The 22,511-nt window shown below is 37.5% G+C and overlaps 1 protein-coding gene across 3 annotated transcripts in view; it reads left to right on the top strand.

The window, feature by feature from the left end:
- The window catches only part of mIF2 (mitochondrial translation initiation factor 2), a 405,187-nt gene that overhangs the window by 196,503 nt on the left and 186,173 nt on the right, over nt 1–22,511 (top strand). For all 3 annotated transcript variants that reach the window (XM_090379811.1, XM_090379813.1, XM_090379812.1), the window contains exon 10: nt 8,162–8,286. In XM_090379811.1, coding sequence (XP_090235937.1) covers nt 8,162–8,286 — 125 coding nt within the window. The remainder of the gene's footprint in view (nt 1–8,161; nt 8,287–22,511) is intronic.

The following is a 22,511-nucleotide window of genomic DNA, read 5'->3' on the forward strand; positions in this document are numbered from 1 at the left end:
TTTTTTAAATTCTGGATATTTTTCAGTCAATACTGTGAGCAAAGCTATATCAATAATAGAAACAGAAAAACACTGAAAGAATCCACACTCTTTGACTGTTCTTTGAAAAGTCAAAAATTGTGGAATGCTTTAAAAATCATTGAAAGCAGGAGATTTCCGTAATTCCACAGTTTAACCTTGAAATAGGGCAATGGACCTGTGTTCAAAAGAAGATTAGTCAGAATCTTCTCCTGAGATAGTTTGTAGTTATTGGGTCCCTCTATTGTTGGGGCCTCCCACAGTAGTAGAGAAATCTAAAGCAAGGTTTACATTGTCTTCCACTGGCCTCTGTCAGATGGGGGACGTGCTGTACACATTCCTGTGCTTAGGTGGGTTGAAATGGTGAGATCTCTCAGATTGTGAATGAGGCAAGTTTGAAGTTTATAGAATTAATTTCTTGCTATTGATGACATCATCCTTTTCACTGTGCCTAAGTCCTTAATGAGGGAATATGTTCTGAGGATTGGTTAATTTATAAGGCTGTTGCTATTTTTAAAAGATCAGGCAGTATGCTAGGAGGGTCTTTAAGACTGATTTAAAACTGGATCTCCTTTTTTGAAAATCTTTGAAAAATTTATTTTGCTTTTTATGTCTAATCAAATTCACTTTAATAAAGTTGAAACGTCTCAATATGGATGAGAACATAAATCCACAAGTTTGAATCATTATCTAAGATCTATAAATCTGAAGCTCACAAGTTTGAATTAGTATCTAAGATGTAAAAATCTTGGGATCAAAGTAAGAAAATGAATGTTTTGCCAAATATCAAAGGTATTTGGTAGCATTTGACTCCATTCAGATAAATCAATTGCTGTGTCTTTAGCTAATTATTATTTAATTTAGCAGGTCTTTGTTGGTCCTTCTAAAATTGAATTGGTTTGCCTTAGGGTTGGGCTCTTTCAGCCATGTTATTTGCTACCATTCTGATTCCTTCTTGATGGTTAACCCAAACTTTGCCACTTTTGCTGATGATTTTACTTGTCTATTGCTGTAAAAAGGCACTTAAATTCTTCTAGCAATGTGGAAGAAATTAAACTATAATAACAGTTTGAAAGATAAACCTGTTTGAAAAGCAGGTTTGATATTACAATAAATTCTGTGAAAACTAAATATATTTGTTTTTCTCTTGTATGCAATCAGTCCAGTCACACTTTCTACATCTATTGGTTTTCCATATCTATTATAATCAACAGATGTGATGTGACGTGGTTTAAGTTCTTAGTGGTGTTTTCTGATTCCAAATTATTGTTTCAGGAACACATTCTAGTAATTAGAAAGACTTCATTTGGTGCATATTAGAACTTGAAACTCAGTCTTGTCCAGGTGGCAAACAAGATGATTATCAGAAGGTATTCTAATTTATGTATGAGATTTGCTAATAGTTGCGCCTCTATTCTTTAGCCATTTCGTGGCCCCTTTTCAATTATGCCTGTGTTGGGGACTGAATAGTGAATCCTCAAATCCCTTAATTGTAGGGCTGGTAGTCATGATGCCTTGAAGAACTATTATGCTGCAGAATCTTGACTTTATCAACTTCAGAACTGTATGGTGAATTGTTTATTTTAAATAGACAATTAATGATAACAGTCTGATTTCCTTTAATCTTAGCATGGAGGATTCCTCGAAACTGGCTATGTGCTATTTCTGTACTTTGATCACCATTGTATAAATTGAATTCACTACTTCATTAACTGTTTTCTGAGATAATTAACACCTTTGCAACTGATTCTGACTTATAGGACTTGAATACTGAGAATTATACCGCAATACCAGAGCATTATAACTTTTCTGCTGATTGCCAATGAAGATGAATAATATCTAAATGTCCTGTAAATCCCCAAATGTTGTAAAGGGGCAGTGCCATGTATTGTCTTATATATGTATTATTTGTAATTACATTTGGCAATAAAGGATTTTCTATATATATAATGTGAGTCCAGGACTTGCAGTAGGTTACAGAGGAAGGCTTGCTAATCCATTGGAAATCATCTGTCACGTTATATAAATAGTGAGCATAGTCTCTTCCTGCAGGATCTACTGTGATTTCCTGGAACCTATTAAGTGCTTGATACAGAGGACCCAAAGTATAAAGGTGATAATTTTACCATGAGTGAGAAGGGAAAGTTGGCAGCAGTTTTTCAGAAGTGAAGTATCAAGACAAGGTCCTTAAAAGAGCAGGCCATGTTGCAACCATATCTTAACATAAACATATAGGAGTTTAAAGTGCAATCTTTCATATGAAGGTAATATCATATTGGATTAGTGTAAATGAATTAGATCTTTGATCCAGAAATTCCTGGAGGAAAATTTATTGACTAGCAGACGTTGCTCCTTAAAGCATAAAAGGCTGAATAGTTAATAACAAAGAAAATCATCAGCAATGCTGTACAAATATCTAGCCAGCAACACCAATAGAGGCCTCTCCCCAACCAGGCTCTACAATTATACCTTAACACTCACCATATGGGGCCTCCTAAACAACCTATCCTATCTAGAGAAATCCTCAGTGTCTTCTAGACAGAGCTGATAACATGTACACTACTACCTCAAAAGGAGATTCTTATCAACTATCTACTGAGATGCAATCCCTCCCTTCGTCATCAAATACCTGCACTGGACAAACTATATTCTCCACAACCACGATTGGACAGAGCATGTACATCCAAGTGTAGCTTTGTTACAATGGCACTTAAGGATTACCTCATAATTTGATAATTTCTTTTGTGTTCCTGTGATGGGCTCCTCTGCACACAGTCATGTACACATCATGTACATAGTGAAATGCTGTATTTGTGTTACAGCCGAATCTCGTTAATACAATACAAAGTTCAAGACATCTAAATTTTCATGTTTTGTAATAATGAGGTTTGTAATAACAAGTTCCCCCAAAAAGTGCCAAAATTTTAGGGTTTTTTTTTTTTTTGGTACATACTATATATGTAAGAATAATAATATCAAATCAAAAATAAATTAATAAAATAATAAAAACAAACGCCTTGTCTAACAATACAGTAATAGGAATAACACATTTGTCAGAGTGCCTCCGTAGCCAGGTGGGCAGGAGCAGCAGTGCATAGCACACGCTTCATGATTAGACCGGGGTTCGAGCCCGTGCCCACCAAATATCGAGGATGCAGAAAGGTCAGGAAATGACCACCGCATATCCCTGGAGCAATATGGCCTTAGTTGCTAATGCTCCTAAAAAAAACCAAATAACAATAATAATAAATTTGTCAAAGATTTTATTTTAATTGTAAAATAAACTGAAAGAAAAGCAATTAATGGAAATGAAAATATTGTGCAATATATATTTTGAGGTATTCAATATTTTGGTATCACAGTAAAAAGAATTGCAATCTTAATATAAAGGAGACATACAAGCCATTAACTTTTTAATGAAAGAATCCAATGTTGTTTGCACAGTTTTTGCCTTCCTATGTGCATTTTTAACTACAGCACATACATTATCAAAATGCAATACAGGTGACCCCCGCTTAACGCTGATCATTCGTTCCGCAAAAACAGCACTAAGTGAATCCGCGCTAAGCGAGCGCCGCTTTCCCATAAGGTAACATATGTATTTGTGAGCTGCGGTCGGTGCCATAGGATATTTCCTAATCAATAATAAACGGTAATGAAAAGATGCACAAATGTCGGTCAAAATATTTAATATTCAAATATTTGCACATATAAAATATTCTGCATTACATACGTATAATTATGTGGTAACTACTTGCGTCTCAAAAGTAAACAAAATTCCAATTAAAATAATGAATTTAATTTAATGGATGAATTTAATCATGAAAAATGTGTGGATTTTGAGTTGAACTTTGGCCCTCTTCCAAATAAACTAAAAGGGGTATTAATTTTAAATGGCCCGCAGCGTTACCACCCAACAATAAAGCCAACCGATCCTTCGCCGCTTTGAAACTTGGCATGTTTTTGTTCTTTCAATATGAAACTTCTTTTAGGCATTCGTTTCCACAAAAGTCCTGCTTCATCTATGTTAAAAACTTGTTGAGAAGTATAACACATAATACCCCTCTTCAATAATTTTAACAAGTTCTTTTTTGAAAGTTTCGGCTCCTTAATCTGCACTAGCGGCTTCTCCTGGGATTTTAAATCTATTCTACCAGTTTTAAATGGTTCCACGTTTTTTTTTTTTTTTAGGCGAGTTTTCTTCAGATCATCGTATTGGCTAATCTCTCTCTCTCTCTCTCTCTCTTTAATATTTAACTTAACTGAATTCTGCATTGGAATATTATCTTCAAAAAAATTAGTCTCTCCATTTCAATCCTAATAGTCGGTCTAGTCCTAGTTGCTTGCATTGGAACAGCTATCTTTCCCGCTGCTAAAATTAATTCTTTATTTTTTCATAATTGTTCTTACAGTTAAATTTGCGAGTCCTAAATTATGGCACACATCCGCTTGTCGTTGACCGGAATCGATTCGCTTCAAAACGTCTAATTTAATTTTCAAATTCAGTCTTTTTCTTACATTCATAGTCTTCGTACTGCGCCCAGACGTTGTTGCATTTTCATTCCTGTCGGTCATTATTAGCTCTTCGAAAATATAACTGCGTTGGTTGAATTAATTATGATACAATGTTCAAGTAAACTGTCCGTTACGCACGATGTCTAATACTGTACTGAGTGATGACTAACTAGACTTCGGATAAATGCATATAACGCAAATATTACAAGCAATATATTTGATCATTTTTTAAAATGTTGATCTCGGAACTACGTAACAAGTGACTGTACTTAAATTAGCGTGAGAGAAAATTTCACCGAGCGTGGGAAAATTGCTCAAGTCGGCGTGGGAAACGTTTTAATGCTGTTTTGCTATTCATTTTCAAGCTATTGACTCAATCAAATGAAACGATTTCGTTAAATATGTCAAAAATGTAATCTGTAAAAGAGCGTTATAGTGATCTGTGACAGCGTTATAGTCAGATACGGGTTATAATATAAGAACAGCGTTATAGCGAATCAGCGTAAAGCGAACTGCGTTATAACGGGGGCCTGCTGTAGTTGTTTCTTTATCAATGTTACTGCAGGCCAACACATTCTTTATTATGCTCAATGCATTTTGGGCATAGTTTTTAGATGGCTGTGTGTGTGTGTGTGTGTGTGTGTGTGTGTGTGTGTGTGTGTGTGTGTGTGTGTGTGTGTGTGTGTGTGTGTTGCTTGGTGCTCAGCAGCACTTCTGGTGTTGGCATTGCTGTGGTGACAACTTCATCCTCCACCTTCATAAACTCTTCAGCTTGACCAACAGCCGACTGGGCTAGCCGGGTGGGTAAAGTGCCTGCCTGGCAACCCAATGGTCGCAGGTTCGATTCCCACCTCGGGCTTGGATCAAAGTACTGCAAAAACTTTGGGAGGTGCATTATGGCCACAGAAGCCTATGTGCCAACAACTACCAAAAAAAAAAAAATTTGACCAACAAAATCCATAAATGCCTTCATATTCCTCCATTCTTCAATTTTGTCATCACATTCATCTGCTGGGCCATGTTTTTCAATGATATTGTCTCCAAAGCCACACTTTCTGAAGCAGTTGATTGTTACACTTGATGCAATACTGCCCCAAGCAATAACATGATTATGGTAGCATCCAAGTCATTCCAATGCCTTGATAAATAATGCTGCGTAAAATTGGTGGTATTGGGAGGTAAGAGCAACAGGCATATATTTGTCCACTTAAGTGTCTTGGCAGAAAGTAGTAGTATTAGTAGTAGTGGCAAGTGATGCAAGAAAACAAGTGTACGAGCTTATGCAGCATCAGCCAAAAAAAAAAAAAAAAGAATCGCACCATTCCGTCCAAATGCCTGCCCAGTTCCTCCTTAAATTTATTTAACTTATCAACTTCCACAACGACAGATGGAAGTTTGTTCCAGCAATTAACCACCGCTGGCTAAAGGCAAATTTCCGCACATCTATTCTACATCTGTCTTTTCTTAATTTGAATTTATGCCCCCTTAGGTTTATAATCTGAACAAGTGGAAGGATCCCATCAGAATTCAGCATGCTCAACCCATTCAAGGTCTTAGACACCTCAATCAGATCACTGCGCAGGTGCCTGGTCTCCAGCCACTGTAATTTGCAGAACTTAAGCCTCTCCTGGTAAGAGTATCCGTTCATTCCCCTCACTAATCTTGTTGCCCTTCTCTGTACACGCTCAAGCAAATCTACATCCTTCCTAAAATGAGGCCTCCAGACCTGTACGCAGTACTCAAGGTGTGGCCTGACCATTGCCTTATACAGAGGGACAATCACCTTCTTTCCCCTCTTTTCCCTCCTTTTCCATAGAAAATTAAGTAAACAATAGTCTTTGTTTACTTAATTTTCCACCATGACATCTACTAAACTAGATACTAATTTGGAATCTCATCTCGAGCCTATCTCCATTTGTTATTTTATATTGCCAGAACATGATGCTTTAATAATGTAATGCAACAACATAGTAATAATTAGTGATTAACTTTTAATTGAAATAACCCATCAAGTAAATGACTCTTTTAAAGTACATATATAAACATTTTTTATTGTTAAACTATTCAAATTAATCACTCTTCTACCATGTGAAATTAATGCTGAAACAACAGCATATTGTGCTTACAGGTAACTACTGCTGTTTCCATTTGGAAACAAATAAATAAATAAATAATAATAAAAAGAACAATCCAGTAAAACAGGTAATTAAATATTGAATATGAAAGCCTACTTTCACTATAAGAATCCCCTGCAAGATTGGCATGGTACTGCTATCTACATCACACAATAAGGCTATGGAATTACGTCCCACAGACAACTGCAGACCATCGATTCAAAAATAAACAAACTAAAATGATAGAGGGGAAATGAGATTTAAAAATTAAAAGAATCACAAGAATGCTTTCCTCCTGGAGGAAAGCATTCACACCTCTGGATACTCAAATGGTCATATTTCTATAGTGAACTGCTAAAATGCAGCCACGTTCACTAGTGCTTCTGTATGACCTGTGAGAGTTTGTTTGTTTGTTATTTGGTTTTTAGGAGCATTAGCAACTAAGGCCATATTGCTCCAGGGATATGTGGTGGTCATTCCCTGACCTTTCCACATCCTCCAAATTTGGTGGGCACGGGCTCGAACCACGGTCTAATCAAGAAGCGTGTGCTATGCACTGCTGCCCCTGCCCACCTGGCTATGGAGGCGCCTACCTGTGAGAGAGCAAACTAAGAAAATAACTAACTTAGCTATAAAAAGCATAAATTTCAATATGATAAGCTGTCCACAATCTGATATATGAAAACCAAACATAAAAATGCAAATATATGAGCCAGTGACAAATTCACTGAAAGGAAACAAATGCAAACATACAAAATAAAATTACCAAATCAGACTACTAGAGAAAATTATAAAACATTTTTAAATAAAATAAACTTATATAAGCTTGACACTGTATATATCTATCTAAATCTTTCAATATGTTTTTTCCCTATCATTTTAATTTACTCTAATTTTGAATTGATAGTCTGCATTTGTCTGCAGATGGTAATTCTGTAGTCTTGTGTAACAGATGGTAGTATCATACCAATCTCATGGATTTCAGTGGGGGGATTCCCACAGTAAAAGTAGGCTTTCATTTTCAATATTTAATAATTATTTTATTGATTTACTATTTCTTCCTGCCTCCTCCATTTAGTAACAGCAGTGGTTAACCGAAAACATAATATGCTGTAGTTTCAGCATTATTAATTTCATGTGATAGAATAAAATTTAAATGAGTGATTTGAATAGATTAATTTAGGTTAATTATTCCATGTAGATTCTCGTTTTCCTTTTTTTCTAATCTGATGTTAGTTCTTATTGTTATTTTTTTTAATTTCTTTATTTTTTTTTTTTTCTTATAAAAAACTTTTCATTTTTATAAGGAAGAAAAATAACCTGGATGGATACTTAACCCATAGAAGTGGCACTTGTTATACCTGGTCATTTTCACTGTTGTGTTTTTTTTTTTTTTTTTTTTAAGAAACAACTAATACAACTACTAATTAAGTAAATTCTTTGAGCACAGTACAAGGAAAATTATCTGATTCTCTTTAGGAATTAATGATTTATGCTTTCCCTCACTTTTTCAGGGTACCAACTTGGACAAATTAATTGAAGTAATTGTTACGGAAGCAGAATTGCTTGGTGTAAAAGCTGATCCAAAAGGCTTAGTAGAAGGCATTGTGTTAGAGGCCACTACTGACATATCCAGAGGGTAATAGTAATTAGTATGGATTAAATTTCATTTCATGTGTTATGATTGTCATGTCTTAAATACAGTATCCATTTAGCCATGAAAAAAATTACGAGAGATAGTAATACAACCTTTGAGTAAAGAGTATCAGGATTATGCGGGTTGCTATGGTACATTGTGTACTATTTGCTTAAGTGTCATGTCCTACTTTTCAAAGAATGTTATTATTGGCTTGTTTTCCGTAAAGAATGCTTAAAAATGCCTCACTACTTCATATCATTAACGAAATGTGATCGAAATGTTTGGTAAGTGAACTGATGTTTTGAAAATGATGAAGTTTATTAGGGTAGGTCTCCTTCAAAGTAGAGTCCTTGACACCATAAACTGATTCTAATGCTTTTGCATCTTCTATAAGCATCCTTGAAAGACAATTCTTTTGGAATTACAAATAATTTCTTCAGTCATTGCAAATCAATTTAAGCTTTGGAAAAAAAAAAAATCACAAATTCTATATCCAGTGAGTATGGAGGATGAACTACCACAGTGATGGAGTGCTTTGTGGGTGGGAGGTACCCCAGGGTTGCCTGGGCAACACTGGAGTACCTACCCACCCACCGATGATAGATATCCCTTCTCCATTGGTGAAGCGTTACTTATTTGAAGTAGTGCAATACACGGTAAACTCGTTGGGAAGAAATAGTCACAATATGAGATACAATTAAATTGATGCTATTCATACTACTTTTTAGTTTATTTCGGATAAATTATGGCGATTTCAATGCTATTTTTATAGTGTATTACTAATCCGAAACATATTAAGCCTTGAGTTTATTGATTACTATGTATGCATTGAGTTTATTAATTACCATGTATGCATTGAATTTATTAATTACCATGTATGCATCATCTACACCGATGAGCGAAAACATTATGACCAGCGAGTTGTTATGCAAAACAAAGCAACTGCAGGTGAACTACAGTGCATGCGCAGATCTGGACACGGTATAAAAAATACACCTGATACTGAGCTCTGTTAATCAGTGTTACTCATGTTCTTCAGATGGGAAAGGCAGCAGACTTAAGTGAGTTTGACAAAGGCCAAATTGTAATGGCCAGACAACTGGGTCAGAGCATATCCGAAATGGCATGGCTGGTGGGGTGCTCACAGTCAGCTTTGGTTAGTCCTCGCCATGAACCCCCGGCAAGGTGTCAGATGACCACGGCTCATCGATGCTCGAGGTGAGCGAAGGCTCTCCTGGATGGCATGGCAACAGAAGGGCGACTGTGGTGCAGCTCACCAGTAATTGGAATGCTGGTGATGGGAGTTATGTGTTACAACACACAGTACATCGAACCCTGCTGAAAACAGGGCTGCGTGGCCACTCTGAGTTCCCATGCTAACCATGGTTCACTAGCGACAATGCCTACAATGGGCACGTGAGCATCGAAACTGGAGCTTGAGTGATTGGAAGGAGGTCGTCTGGTCTGATGAATCACGTTTCCTGTGCACCATGCGGACGGCCGGGTACATATACATCGCTTACCTGGGGAAGTGATGGTGTCTGGATGCACCATGGGATGAAAACAAGCCAGTGGCAGAGATGTCATGCTTTGGGCGATGTTCTGCTGGGATACCCTGGGTCTAGTAGTCATCCATATGTCAGGCACTTTGATGTCTACCACCTACCGAAACATCATTGCTGATCAGGTACACCCTTTCATGGCAATGGCCTTCCCCTCTGGCGGTGACATCTTTCAGCAGGATAATGAACATGAGGAAGACCGTTTGGAGGCCAGGTATTTCCCTGACCTCGAAATTCCCCAGACATCAATCCCATCGAGCATCTGTGGTTTGTGTTGGAACAGCAACTCCGATCTGCGGCGTATCACTCACAGACCTTACAGGGGTTAAAGGATCTGCTGGTTACATGTTGTGGTACCAGATACCACAAGACAAATTTAGAAACTGTCCATGCCTCGCCGGGTACGAGCTGTTTTGGCTGCATAGGTGTATTTATCTGAAGTCATTATGAATGATGAGACAGGTTGCTATACAACAATTCCAAGTGAAAGAGTACAGCATTAAATGGCAGCTGTGATTGAAGCTGACAGCATAATGAGGACAGCAATTCCATTACCAAAGAGTGGTAGTGGAAGGAGTACAAAATTTCTAAGAATAATGTGTAGTCCTTTAAGAAATCAAAGACATTTACTGTCTGTGCAGGTTGAAGTATTTAATTTTTCACTATTAATGCTTTTTTTTTTTTATCATTTTCTTTGATAATATTTTTTTAATATTTTCTTTGAAAAATAAATCTCTGTTGATATTAGTTTATAAGTGTTTTTATTCTTTATTGCTTTTTAATATGAGAGAAGATATCCCAGTCTCATTTTTGAATTTACAATTGGAAAATTATTAAGGTTATTCTTATTTTCTTGTTTAACAAGTTGTCAATAATACATGACTAGAATCCACTTCAATTTTTTGATACAATTAGTTCTGCTATAACGTGGTACATGTGTTCCTAAAAATCTCCGTATTATGGTATTTCGCACATTAAAAACAACAAGGCTTATGGGGAAAATAGGGATAAGGGTAGAGCACTCAAAAAAAAAAAAAAAAAAAAAAAAATGTTCAGTCAGGTAAATAAAACAGTAAAAACAAGTTAGAACCCCAATATTGCTAACGCAAGTTTAAACATTTTAAATTTCTAATAAATTAATAAATATTACAGTAAATATAGCACTTTACCTTGACTAGATATGAAGTTCATTTTATTGATATTTTTGTTCACTGACTTCTTTTTTTTTTTTTTTTTTTTTTTTTGGGATTGTAAAATTTAAAACAGTAAAAAAGATGAGCAATCAATAACAACAAACATGGCAAGCACAAAAGATAATATTCTGAGAATGTATTTGTTTTTTATTATGATTGAAGAGGAAGGGGAAACACATCTCACCATTATGTAAAAACCCACAGAATCCAGCTACCGATATTATTGTAAATGCAATGAGATTGAGTTTGGTACCTGTGTATAATTAGACTGCGCTAACAGAAAATCTCAATAAACCGGGAACTGCAAATTGTTTTTATTGTTTTATGGTAGTGACCTCCAGAATGTGCTCCTCCGCTCGCACTATCCCGCTTCACGAAAAATCGGTTTAAACAGAAAATCTTGTAAATACAGCAAATGATAAGTTTGATAACAGTCTCTCCCCGACAAATACAATTACAGTAAATGGGAAATATAGCTCTCACACATTTGACGTTTGACATTTTTTAAGCTTCGTAAACTTGTATATCTTGCTGCGCAGGTTGCAATGTTTAGCTTCGTGTAGGTTTATGTTCACCTGGTGTTACTCGCAGATGAAATTACGCATGAGCCAATGCGAAAAATCTGTTCGCACAGAAAATCTTGTAAATACAGCAGATGATAAGTTTGATAACAGTCTCTCCCCGACGAATACAATTACAGTAAATGGGAACTATAGCTCTCACACATTTGACGTTTGACATTTTTTAAGCTTTGTAAACTTGTATGTCTTGCTGTGCAGGTCACAACGTTCAGCTTGGTGCTGGGTTTTACTTTCACTTGGTGTTACAAGCAGATGAAATTACGCATGAACCAATGTGAAAATCGTGTTATAGCCGCATTGTTCCCTAATATATCAATCGTATTGGTTGGAGCAAATGCATGTTATAGTAGAACTGACTGTACCTCAGCCTGAATGCGAGTGTTTACACTGTGATGTATTATCATAACAATATGAACTCTTTTTTTAAAGAAATTTTTAAAATTTGTTGACAATTTTAAAATCCGCTTAAGATTTTAAAATTGCAATCATTTTTAATTAATCATTTGTAATCATTTTTATTTAAAGACATTTTAAATTTTATATGAATTTGTTTATTTTGATGTTAAAAACGTTTTTACCAGCATTATTTGTAAAAAACTGTTGTGTTACCTAGAAATCGTGACGAAACCCAATGTGCATGCATTGTACTTGTTGCTGCAGCGACGCAACAAGTACAATTCATGCACCCAAGAAAACTCAATTGTACACAACAAGTGCAGTGATGGAAAAAGTTACAGTGACATGACAAGTACATTTGAGCAGTGACGCACTACATTATATCAGCATAACAATTAATACAATAGCGATTGTGCCAAAATCCATAGCCCAGTGTTCGAAGGAATATCGTGAAAGAAATAAAGGAAAGCTGAACAGAAATGTGAATCCAGATGAAATTCAAAAGAGTGTTTTGTTATGCCTGGGAGTTCTCAAACTGCACCCAAAAAAACTCGAGCTGAAATAATGAAGGAATATCGTGAACGAAAGAAAAGGAAATTAGAAATTCGAACTATTTTGAATAATAATGAAATTCAACCACAGAGTTCTGCTATGCCTGATACTTATCAGGAATCTAAAACTCCAACAGAATGAATGAAGGAATATTGTGCAAGAAAAAAAGTGAAATTTGAAATGGCTAATAATGAGATTCCTGATTACATCCATATAGTGTCTACATGAGCTGATGGTGAGTTTGAAAACTAGTGTACAAAATCCCATTTGGATTTAGCTGTAATGTTTGTAATTGCTTATGGTTTCAATTAGATTTGAACCCATCCCCTTCATCCCTTTCCTTCTAGAGTTTACATAAACAAAGATTTCTTTATTTTTGTAAACTGTAGAAGGAAAGGGATGAAAAAGCACCTCGGTAGCCAGGTGGGCAGGAGCAACAATGCGTAGCACATGCTTTCTGATTAGACCTGGGTTTGAGCCCGTGACCACCAAATAAGGAGGATGCGGAAGGCTAGAGAATGATCACCCCATATCCCCAGCCCGGATAAAGGGTGAGGGTTGGCGTCGGGAAGGGCATCCAGCCGTAAAATTTTCATGCCAAAAAAGTAAAAAAAAATGCGACCTCATATATAATGGGAAAAAGGCGAGGACTAAAAGAAAAGGGATGAATCAGATTGGACCACTTAACGTAGATGGGTTGACTATTGATAATCATGCTCAGGTAGCTGACAAACTGAATGAGTAGTTTGCATCTACATTCATACATGAAGAGTTATTCAGTGAGGGAAGTGCCAGAAGTTTATCAAACGCCAACGGGGAGCTAAATGATTTTGTAATAACTGAGAGCAAATTGGAGGAGAAATTGTTTAAGTTAAACATAAGGAAGGCACCTGGGGTGCTCGGGATCTATCCAGTTATATTAAAGAAGGAAGCAAAGGAAGTAAGCAAACCCTTAGCCATAATTATGAGAGCTTTCTTGAACTCAGGGCAGGTCCCCATGGAGGTGTGCAAATGTATCACCAATTCACAAAGCAGGTTCAAAAGGTGACACAAGTAACTACAGACCTGTTAGTTTAACGTGTGTTCTGGGGAAAATAATGGAATCACTGGTTAAAGAAGCATTACAGGATCATCTAGACAAGACTGCAGTAATAGTTAAGACATAGCATGGGTTTGTTAAAGGGAGGTCTTGTCTGACCAATTTGATTGGATACTGTGATGTGGTTACAGAGGAACTGAATGCCAAAAATAATTTTGATATCATATACTTGGATTTCAGGAAAGCTTTTAATAGTGTCGCACATTATTAGTATTATTATTAGCCATATGTTGCAAGGAAGCCTGACGCATATGCTGCACCAGCAAAAAGAATTCCCGAGTTACCCTGAGAAAGAGAGTCAAAAGTAGAAAGAAAACTTCAAGAAAGCAAAGAATGATGATATCCAGCTCAGGACCCTGGGTGTGCCAAGACCATACTCACCAAATGTGAGCCCCCGGGGTTATGGAAGACTGCTGTACAAATTGGGGAGGTATGGCCTTAAAGGGTAGTTGTTACAATGGATAAAAGGATGGTTGAGTGGGAGACGACAGAGAGTGGTAATCAATGGACACTGCTCTCCGTGGACTAATGTTGTTAGTGGAGTTCCCCAGGGTTCGGTGTTGGGCCCATTGTTGTTTTGTATATTTATCAATGATATTGATGAAGGTATATCAGGTTTAATGTCCAAGTTTGCAGACGATACCAAGGTTGGCAGGGTTGTTAACGACAGTAAAGACAGTGTGCTACTCCAACTGGATCTAGATAAGTAAATGGGCTGAGAAGTGGCAACTGAAGTTTAACATTGACAAATGCAAAGTACTGCATATGGGAAGGAATAACCAAAGAGAAAGAGGTACTACACTCAGGGAAGTGGAAAGTGAAAAAGACCTGGGGGTAATTGTGCAGTCAAATATGAAGTTCACTGAGCAGTGCAGACGGGCTGCCAGGGCAAGTCATGGAGTCTTGTCGATGATATTAAGGTCTTGACAATGATATTATACAAGGCAATGGTCAGGCCACACCTAGAGTACTGTGTACAGGTCTGGCGGCCTCATTTTAGGAAGGATGTAGAGTTGCTAGAATGAGTAGAAAGAACGGCAACAAGATTGGTGAGGGGAACAAAGGGATACTCTTACCAAGAAAGGCTTGAATTCTGCAAATTGCAGCACTTGGAGAGTAAGCACCTGCAAGGTGATCTGATTCATGTGTATAAGGCCTTGAATGGGTTGAGCAAGCTGAATGCTGATGGGATTCTTCCTCTTGCTCAGACTAAGAACCTGAGGGGACACAGTTTCAAATTGAGAAAAGGTAGTTGTAGAATGGATGTGCAGAAATTTTCCTTTAGCCAGCAGATAGTTGATTGGTGGAACAGGCTTCCATATTTTGTTGTGGAAGCTAATAGCCTAAATAAATTTAAGGCTGAGCTGGATAGGCATTTGGAACGAATGGTGGGGTGAAATGGGAGGGTTTTTTTTTTTTTTTTTGGCTGAAGCTGCATAAGCTTGCTTTCTTGCATTGTATTCCTCTACTAATGCTAACCATTTCCAATAACTTCATATGAATTACTTCAAAATGAATTTCCTTTACTAGAAGTGAGTACTTTCATGACATGTAATGCATGTTATACTTCATTAAAAGAGGGATGGATACCAACTGTGGCCACATCAAATGGATTTATATATCCAATATATCATACTCATTTGCCTCCACTGGATGTTGTATCTGAGTGTTTGATATTACCACGATTACCCGTTATGCAAATTCGTTGTTTACGTTATGAACAATATGGGATCATTAGACAAGTAATAATGTACCAGTTAACTTAAATACGATGGTTCATCAATTACCTAGAGCAACATTTCCCAAACTGGGGTCTGCAGACCCCTGGGGTTCCGCAGACCAGTTCCAGGGGGGTGTCTCAAAAATATTGGTACAAACGTTTAGGGGATGTAGGTAGCATCTAAAGGAATGTGAATCGCATAGGAACCCATAACCGGAAACGTCACTGTAAGTCGGTACACGGCGCTGTTCATCAGTTTGCAAGAGGGAAAATTTCTGGTTTACTCATTCAAGCAGTAGTTGCCACACGAAGAGCATTCATCGATATACGAATTGTGAGCTCAGACATGCACCTAGTGTATGGAGGGCCCACACGGTGTGCGCCCCCATGCGGCACAACATCGCTTTGCAATAAATGTGTGGGCAGGTATGGTCGGTGGCTGCTTAGTCGGCCCATACCTGTTACAATCCCGCATGAACTCTGCTAAATATCAGATCTTTCTTGAACAAGTTCTACCAGGGTTACTTGACGATGTTCCAGCAAATGCGAGATGCAACATTTGGTTTCAACATGAAGGGGCGCCTACCCATTATGGAAAGTGTGTTTGTGGCCATTTGAACAGGCGTTTTGGGCATCGATGGATTGGCCGGGGTGGACCTATTGCCTGGCCCCCACGCTCACCTGATTTATCGAGCCTTGATTTCTTTCTGTGGGGGGCCCTCAAATCTTTTGTGTATGAATAGCCTGTGAAGACGGAAATGGATCTCGTGGCGAGATTCATCTGCGCTGCTGCTACTGTCAAAGAAACTCCAGGTGTGTTCGACCTTGTCCTTCAATCCATGCTCCATGGGTGTCACGCATGCATCGCATCTCATGGTGGAACCTTCGAGCATCTGTTGTAACATCATGAAATGCATCCATCTCGTACTCCATTGTTAATATTATGTCAAATAAATGTTTGCCACTAATTACTGTCTTGTGTGATTTCTGCTTCTTGTGCCTCTGCCCGGAGTTCGAGCCAGTCACCACCAAATATGTAGGAATCGGAAATGTCAGGGAATGACCACCGCATATCCTGGAGCAATATGGCCTTAGTTGCTAATGCTCCTAAAAAACCAAATAACAAACAAACAATTGTGCCTCTGCTTCTACTTTCCCGTGACGTTTCTGGTTATGGGTTCCTATGCGATTCAATTCCTTTAGATGTTACCTTCCTCCCCTAAACGTTTGTACCAATATTTTTGAGACACCCTGCATATATAAAAGTTGTATTAATATATTGAATTAAATATGCATAAATGGATATTATAAAAAGTAATGGATGTTAATAATGGATTTTATAACTATAACATCCATCATAAAGGATGTTATGATTATAAAAAGTGCCAGCAAATAGCAGGGTGAGGAAAGTAGAAAAAGAAGTGTAGTAGATTTATGAAGGGTGAAAGAATGCTAAAATCATAGAGATTATGATAAATTAAGAAAAATTATGGGCTGAATTACCAAACCAATATAAAGTGGGTGAACTGTAAAGGAAAATTAGTATATCAAAATAATAATATAATGCAAATAAAATGAAAATAAAAATTAAAGTGAAAATGTTATTGCTGTCATCAGATACAGGGGGAACATATTTAGAAAATGATCAAATATATGTAATGCAAATATGCATGATCTGGTGTCAGCAGAAATAATTTTTGATACATGATCAGGTGTTTCAACAGGGGACTACACCTGACCATGTATCAGGAACTGCATTTTTATACTTGTCCATAGTAGTAGAAGAAAAGTGAATGGCCAAAAAAGTCATGATAATGAAATTAGCACTTTCTAATATGGACATGGTAGTCCCAATGCATTGTAATTTTTATTGAGGTATGAATAAATTAGTTAAAAATAACTATAACTATCATTTCAAATAGAAAAATGTTAAAATGAATATGTAGAATTATTGTAGGATTTATTTTTGTGTAGATAGGAAATCAATTTAGAACAAGCAAATGGTATACGGGTGAGATATTAAATTGAGGAAGGGAAAAAGGAGTATTTTAAATAAATAAAGAAGAAAAATAGCGATAGAAGTAGGATAGTGGAAACATTCGTTTCACCCTCATATTGCACTAATAGTTCAACAAATGGGAAGAAATTACAAATAGACAGCAGAAAGATAAAAAGCATAGAAAAAGTAATTAAAAGACATTAACCTTGCTGTGGTTGTGAGGCACAACCTTATAGTAAGGGCTTTGGCATTTGAAAACGTTAGTATAAAAGGGAGCTAATACCAAAAGCTTGTATAGAAATATATGTATCGAACATGCTGATAAAAACAAATCTAAAACGAAACCAAAAGTAAAATAAGAAAGTAAACATGTACAATACCTGGAATATTACAAGTAATGCAAAGTGAAAACCAGTCTGGCGGGAAAAAAGGCAGGGAGATGAGGTGCATCAATTCAGTAGAAAAGCTGAATGCAAGCAGGTTTCAACCAAGTGAACAATATATTTACATGATAGAGCAATTTATAACAGCGAAGCGGACTTAATTAAGCAGCAGGGTAATTCAAAAAGTGGGAACGTAGTGACCTCTATAGTCGTATTTAGAATACAGGTGCATTGAGATAATTTATAATAAGCATTGGAAAAAGTGAGAGACGCGTTTGGACTAGTATAGCTTTAAATGTAATAAAGTTATACACAATTAAACATTACCATTAATGTTGTGTCAAAAACCATATACACGTAGACCAGAAGATAGGGTTATGTTATTATAAGCTGAATATTAATCATATCAGAGGAAGAAAATAAGAATTGTAAATATTTTAAGATATAAATAAATTGATAATCTATTCAAATTTGCATGCAGATACATCCAAGGAAAAATAACTGGTTTAATGCTTTTTGATACTGTTCCACCTGGAAGACTGCTTTACAAATTGGAGAATTATGGCATTAAGGGAAAGTTACTGCAATGGATAAAGGGATGGTTGAGTGGGAGATGGCAGAGAGTGGTAATAATGTTATTAGTGGAGCCCCCCCCCCCAGGGTTTGGTACTAGGGCCCATTGTTGTTTTTTCGTATTTATCACTGATATCGATGAAGGTATATCAGGCTTAATGTCCAAGTTTACAGATCATGCAAAGGATGGCAGGGTTGTTAATGACAGTAAAGACAGTATGCTACTGCAACAGGATCTATAAAAGTTAGGCAAATGGGCTGAGAAGTGGCAACTGAAGTTTAACATTGACAAAGTACTCCATATTGGTAGCTCCAAGAGAAACATACCAATTTTGTGGTACTACACTCAGGGAGGGGGAGAATGAGTAAAACTTGGGGGTAATTGTGCAGTCAGATATGAAGTTCTCTGAGCAGTGCAGATGAGCTGCCAGAGCAGGTCATGGAGTTTTGTCAGTGATATATAGAAATTTTGCTAGCAGAGACGAGGAGGTGATTATCACTTTGTATAAGGCAATAGTCAGGCCAAACCTTGAGTACTGTATACAGGTCTGGAGGCCTCATTTTAGGAAGAATGTAGAGTTGTTAGAATGAGTACAGGGAAGGACAACAAGATTGGAGAGAGGAACAAAGGGGGGGTGCGCTTATGAAGAAAGGTTTAAGTTCTGCAAGTTTCAGCCTCTGGAGACTAAGCACCTGCGAGGTGATCTGATCTGATTGAGGTGTATAATGCCTTGAACAGTTTGAGGAGGCTCAGTGCTAGCGGGATACCTCCGCTTCCCCAGATTAAGAACCAGAGGGAGCATAGATTCAAATGAGGAAAGACAGTTGTAGAATAGATCTGTGGAAGTTTGCCTTTAGCCAGTGGGTGGTTGACTGCTGGAATAGACTTCCATCTGTTGTTGTGGAAGTTGATAGCTTAAATAAATTTAAGGCTGAAATAGACAAACATTTGGATTGACTGGATGGGTGAAATGGGAAGGATTTTTTTTTTTTTTTTTTTGGCAGATGCTTTATAAGCTTGCTTTCTTGCATCATATGCCTCAACTAATGCTAATGCTAATTAAGCCTGATATACCTTCATCAATATCATTAATAAATACAGAAAATAATAATGGGCCCAACACAGAACCATAGAGGGACTCCACTAATAACATTAGTCAACGAACAGCAGTGTCCATTGATTACTCCTCTCTCTCTCTCTCTCTCTCTCTCTCTCAACCATCCCTTTATCCATAGCAGCAATTTGCCTTTAATGCCATACTGCTGCAATTTATACGGTAGTCTTTCATTTGCAACAGTATCAAAAGCTTTCCTGAAATCCAAGTATATGATATAAATATTTTTTGCAGCCAGTTCCTTTGTGACCACATCATAGTATCCAATCAAATTTTTCAAACAAGACTTCCCCTTAAGAAACCCATGGAGTGTCTGAAATATAACCGAAGTGTTGCAGTGTTTCACTAGTGCATCCATTAATTTAGCTGGAACAGAAGTTAAACTAACAGATCTGTAATTACTTGTCACCCTTTGATCCTCCTTTGTGAATTTGGGTCACATTTGCACATCTCCAGTCCATGAGTACCTCTCCTAAGTCCAAGGAAGTGCTCATAATATGGCTAAGGGTTTGCTTACTACCTTTGCTGCCTCCTTTAATATAACTGGATAGATCACATCCACCCCAGGTGCCTTTTTTATGTTTGTCTTCAACAATTTCTTCTCCACTTTGCTCTCAGTTATTACAACATCATTTGATCTCACTACCATAGTTTAATACACCTCTGGTATTCCCCTTCCTGAATAACTCTTTATGTGTAAATGTAGATGCAAAATACTCATTCAGTTTGTTAGCTACGTGATCAGGATCATCAACAGTTGAACTATCGATATCAAGTGGACTAATCTGATTCATCCCCTTCCTTCTAGAGTTTACATAAGTAAAGAACCCTTTGCTGTTTTTGTTTGCAAGAGATTTCTTGTAGTCTAACCTAACCTGCCTGACCTCATTTGTGACTTGATTGCAGACCAGATTATATCTTCCATAGGCTTCTGTGTTGCCTGTTAATTTTTATATATCCCATGCATTTTTTTTCTCTGCCACATGCCTCATTAATTCATCTGACATTTAGGTCTAAACCTTGAACAATATTTCTTGGTTGGTATGAAAAGCCTGGTAGCTTCCAAGATTAATTCTTTGAATGCTTTCCATTTAGAATTTGTTGTTGGTAACATCATCAGTTGTTACCAACTGTATAGACTTTAAAAACTGTCTCAGACCTCAGCAGTCACCTTTACAAAAGCAAAAACCCTTCCCTTTACCCTTGATGGTAGTTACCTCTTTGAGTAAATCCCACATCAGCACACTGTGATCACTGCCACCTAGTGGCTCCTTTATCTGCAGATTCTTAATGCATGAAGAATCACTACTGATAATAAAATTGAGAGTATTACTCTCTCTGGTTGCCTCACAAACACTCTGCTGTGGAAAACAATCATCCAATAAATCCACAAAAGCCTTGCTAGTGTGCGAATGACTAACCCACAAGTTCCAGTCAATATCCGGGAAATCAAAATCCCCCATTATAAGACAATCTGATTTACTGGCCTATTCTATTTCTCTGTACAGCTGTTCATTATACTCATCAGAGTCATTAGGCCTATAGCACACTCCTCTCAATTTTGCTTTCCCAGTGCTTATGTCGCACAAACTGACTCAACACTACACTGTCCACACATGTCAACTGGATGCACCTCCTTAGATTTTATGTGTTTCTTAACAAATAGCATAACCCCTCTTCCCTTCCTATCCTTCCTGCAGAGGCGCCTCCATAGCCAGGTGGGCAGAAGTGGCAGTGCACACGCTTATTGATTAGACTGGGGTTCGAGCCCATGACCACCAAATACGGAGCATGCGGAAAGGTCAGGGAATGACCACCGCATTTCCCCGGAGCAATATGGCCTTATTTGCTAATGCTCCTAAAACCAAAAAACAAACAAACATAGCTTCCTGCACACATTGTATTCCCCAAATTCCAATTCTGCATTCGTTATAGCTGTGTGACACCACATCTCTGGTATCCCAACAATATCTGCCTTTGATGTTTTGACCAGCACCTCAAATTCATCAGATTTATTTACTACACTCCTAGCATTGTGTACACACAAGTATATATGCACCTGTTTTTATTCTTAGCTACCCTAACACGGCCCATATATTTACTTGTTCTGCAATGACTCCCAGCTGTCTCTGAAAACCCTGGCACCTTGTTTTCGAGGCTGCTGCTCATTCCAACAGAAGCAGTGCAAAAATCACTTTCACCTCTGCCAACAGCTACTGTTAATCTATTAGTTCGTGTATCCCCTCAAGCTAGCAGTTTTCTGACCTACCTAACACTGCCTCAATAACATCAGCAAATATTCATTTACACTTTCTATTTAAGTGTATCTCATCCCTGTAGAATCAATCTCTCCTGTCAACAAGCACAGACCAGGCTGAAAAAAATTCTACATTATGAGCCTTGCACAATCTCTCCAGGGCCGAATTGATTAACAGGGCTCTCATGTATTCCCTCCTATCACGTCTGGGCAGAATTGCAGACACCTTCAAATTCAACCCTAACTCGCAGCTTTTTTTCAACATTGACCTGTGCTTGCTATGTAATTCTGCCGTTCTCCTACTCTTTAGCATTAGTAGAGGCATATGATGCAAGAAAGCAAGCTTATGCAGCATCAGCCAAAAAAAAAAACAAAAAAACTTCCACCTCACCCCTCCGTTCGTTCGAAATAGCTGACCTGTCCGGCTGACCCTTAAATTTATTTAGGCTATCAACTTCCACAACAAGGGATGGAAGTCTGTTCCACCAACCAACCAACTACCCACTGGCTAAAGGCAAATTTCTGCACATCTATCCTACATCTGTCTTTCCTCAATTTGAATTTATGCCCTCTCAGGTGATTATTCTGAGTAAGAGGAAGAAGCCGATCAGCATTGAGCATGCTCAAACCATTCAAGGCTTTATACACCTCTATCAGATCACCTCGCCGGTGCCTAGTCTCCAGACACTGTAATTTGCAAACCTTAAGCATTTCTTCGTAAGAGCAACCCTTTGTTCCATTTACTAAACTTGTTGCCCTTCTCTGTACTTGTTCCAGCAGCTCTACATCCCTCTT

Source organism: Mastigoproctus giganteus, chromosome 8, assembly GCF_048544385.1.
Source record: "Mastigoproctus giganteus isolate SK-2022 chromosome 8, ASM4854438v1, whole genome shotgun sequence".
Taxonomy (NCBI): domain Eukaryota; kingdom Metazoa; phylum Arthropoda; class Arachnida; order Uropygi; family Thelyphonidae; genus Mastigoproctus; species Mastigoproctus giganteus.